This window comes from Plectropomus leopardus, unplaced genomic scaffold, assembly GCF_008729295.1.
Source record: "Plectropomus leopardus isolate mb unplaced genomic scaffold, YSFRI_Pleo_2.0 unplaced_scaffold10456, whole genome shotgun sequence".
Classification (NCBI taxonomy): Eukaryota; Metazoa; Chordata; class Actinopteri; order Perciformes; family Serranidae; genus Plectropomus; species Plectropomus leopardus.
In genome coordinates, this window is record NW_024611014.1 from 205 (window position 1) to 3,795 (window position 3,591).

The 3,591-nt window shown below is 38.7% G+C and overlaps 1 protein-coding gene across 1 annotated transcript; it reads right to left on the minus strand.

Annotated features, from left to right (window-relative positions):
- Positions 1 to 390: 390 nt before the first annotated feature.
- On the minus strand, positions 391 to 3,438 carry LOC121963215 (cytochrome P450 26A1-like; the record flags this gene model as incomplete). Its single annotated transcript, XM_042513535.1, has 4 exons — positions 3,217 to 3,438; positions 1,347 to 1,628; positions 669 to 818; positions 391 to 525 (listed from the first exon to the last, which is right to left on the minus strand). Coding segments are annotated over exons 1-4 (774 nt in total), but the record flags the coding sequence as incomplete, so codon positions are not given.
- Between the last annotated feature and the right edge of the window lie 153 nt (positions 3,439 to 3,591).

The following is a 3,591-nucleotide window of genomic DNA, read 5'->3' on the forward strand; positions in this document are numbered from 1 at the left end:
ATTTCTGTCAGATCACATTGGATTCTTACCTATATGGCAAGCATTGGGCCTACCAACCCCATTGTGTAATTTAATATAATACCTATATTACAGCAGATATTGGCACCCACTTTCCCTTAGATTAACAATATGCTTAACGATATGTAAAGTCCTCTTATTGACTTTTACTTTTGGTCTCAGTTGTCATAGAGATAGCTCACATATCATCGCATGCGTGACTATGACAATAACTTAATTTGCTAGTAAAGACCATGAGATAAAATTCTCACATGAATGAGATGAATTCAAAATGACATCACACTGTCTGTTAATGCAGCCGAAAAGCTAAATATCAGCAGTAACTATTAAAGGTGTTAGAACAATGTATAGAAAGTTTTACTGTTGAATTACCTTGTCCATCAGTTCCTGCCTCAGTCTATCCACAACCTCAGGGTTTAGGCCCAGGAACATGACCAGAGAGGTGGCTGTGCTGGCTGTGGTTTCATGTCCCCCAAACAACAGCTCTGTGGCAGACTCCTTGATGGCCTGCAAATATGCATGTAGACACAAAGAATTTGTTCAGGCTCTAGCCAAAACAATGGCTTTAAAACCATAGAAATCACTTCTGTTTGGGGTTTTTTTCATATGCGTTGTTGGACAAAGGAGATGTAACGTGATCAGGTCTCTACCTGCATGCTGAACGGCTCCCCATTCTTTTTGCTGCTGTCTATGAGCTGCTGCAGAGCGTCTCTGTGTTTGGACTCCTTGTCTGACTCCTGCACCTTTTTCTTGATGTTCTCTTCTATCTTGGAATGGATAAAGTTTCTCGCCTTCAGACCCTGGAGGACAGGTAGGTGGCAGGAGAAGGAGGGATGGACAGAGGACAGGAGGGTAAAGATGAGAGGATAAGGGCAGAGGAGAAAAACAATGTCAGAGGATGAATTAGACTGGTACTTGCATTCACTTGTTGCTGTATATCCAAATACATCCATCTATCTTTTCACATCTTGTTATTGATTTTGCACCAGTATTAGGACATTGAGTAAGGGCATAACTGAAATGGCAAAATCAAATACATCTACATATCAACCATTTCGAACATTTATGCCTTTTACTAAAATCCATTTACATTACAGGTAGTCAGTAGGCTTGGGCTTTATCACAGTATTACAGTATCCTTGTTTGCGTTAGGTAATCCTCCACAGTGAAAAATGTCCTTTTTGATTGTTGACATGTCAGCATATTTTTAAATACGGTTGGCTAAGATGTCATGCAAAATCACTGATAATGCCCTCCAACTGTGCATGAATTAGTCAGGGAAACTATCCATAACCACAACACATGATTTTTATGGGTTTGTCCCTTACCCTGTAGAGTCCGCTGAAAGGCACGTCGATGGGTAGAGAGAATAGATTCTTGATCATTTCTTCGAAAGCTTCCACAAGCTGCTGCTCGTCTGTCTTGATCTGCTCTGGCTCAAAGCCCAGCAGGATCCTCATGGCGATGCGGAACATCAGCCGCTTCATTTCTGGGTAGACCAGCACGCATGAGTCTTTGGCCAGCCATTCTTTCACTGCAGCCTGCACCTCCTCCTGGATGACGGGGACGTAGAGCTCCAGAGCCTCAGAGGAGAAAGCCCGCATGATGGCCTGGAGGAGGACAGGAGGGATGGTGTATTAGATTTAGGACAGAAAATGTCCATGCATTGAGTTTTATTTTCCTAAGCTTCTTACTTTTTGTAGCATCTCCTCATGAAGAAATTTTACCATAATTCAGCTCTTATAGTTTTTCTTCGATCAAGTGTTGGCCTGTCTGTCAAATGCAAATCTAATCATTGGGAGTTTCCTAAAATCAAGTGAGAGCTTTCCCAACTCTAGTGCAGTAACCTGCATTTATATTGTACTGTACTGTATTTAAATGCAGACACTAACTTCTACAAAATCTAGCTGATTTCTATTGGGTGGAAATGGTCTCGCTGCACAAACACATTTTTTTCCAGTTTTGTTTAGAAAATGTGTTTTTTAGGATCCCTTCATCACAAATTAATATTGCGACCTATTTTTCAAGCGATCAATTATCAGACACAATACTAATTAAACTATGAAATATTTAATAAAATTAACCCTTGACACCTGGGTAAATTGACTTGATTTCATTTAAAAACACGAGAAGAATGCAATGAGGTGCAAAAGAAGAAATGACCCAAAACTTTTGGTAATACAAATTAGTCATAAATAAATAGAAAAAGGAAGTGCTTAAATAATTAAAAATATGCAATTCTGATTTTTTAAATAATTTCTACCTAGCCTATTTCTCCTTTTACCTATACAGTTTTTCTTTGGCTGATGTGAGGGTCTAAGGGCAGAGGAATGTCGTACACTGTAAAGCCCTCTGAGGCAAACCATGTTTTGTGATAATGGGCTCTATAAATAAAACTGACTTGAAAACTGACTTGACATTTTTCCCTAGGTTTTATAAAAAAAAATATTTTCTAAATATAACCAAATTGATTTGTTTCAAAAATGTGGGAGAAAGAAAGAGGAAGACATTACCCCAAAATGATCAAGAAATTAGTTTTAAAAAATTAGCAAGAAAATTACCCAAGAAAAACAAATACAAGAAAAAAGTGAATGAAAATGAATGAAAACAAGACTTGAAAATGAGCTTTAAAAAATATTTACTTTACAAACGTAATTATGATAATTATAAATATAGTTTTTTTTCCTAGCATTTTTTTGCCTTAGACGTTTTCCCTAGCTTTTTAAAAAAATACTTTCAAAATCTACTAATTTCTGCAATTTGTGGAACATTCCTCACAAAGTTACTTGTTGCCTTTTCATCATGTTTTCAAATGCAGTGTGCTCAGGTTTGAAGTTTTTAACTTTTTTAAGTTAAGTTTAAATACTTACAAGTACAAGGAAAGTGAGGGGTTAGGCAGTTACAACCATAATGTTTGTGCTGTGCATCCCTGATCTAAAATAAACAGCATCAAGCAAGGGTAAGAAAATATCCAGGATATTTGCTCCCTAATTACTGAAAATCAAACCTAATCCGTCAGCATTTTTTAAATTTAAACGGACAGTAGTTTCGGGATCAAATGTATTACTTGAAAAGTTGCTGGTAGTTTCAGACTGCACAGAGGAAATAATAACGCAGTAGCAGCCTCAGTTTGCTGCATTACACTGAGGTTTCACAGCCACTCGAAGTAAAACAAGGAGCCTTTCAATCGTAACTCACCTTCTTCTTGCTCTTGTGTTGCGCTCCGTGCACATTGGACAGTGTATCCGAGCCCAGGATGGTGCGCACAGAAGCGGGCCACTGCACTGACACGAGCCTGTGCTCCCCCAGCAGAATCTGCCGGACGTTATCCGCCCCGGTCACGCGCACCGTGGGATTCCCGAAGAGGTGTGTGCGGTAGATGTAACCGTACCTCTGCCGCTTCATCCGCAGGAACTTTCTCCTCTGCAAACACGCACATGCAAACCAAATAAACAAATATAGTAACACTCATAGCGCTCTGAAGAACACATAAATACAAAACCTAAACACGAAAAAAAAATATTAAAAAGTTTAGAACTGAGAAATAATATCACGATGATAAATACACACACA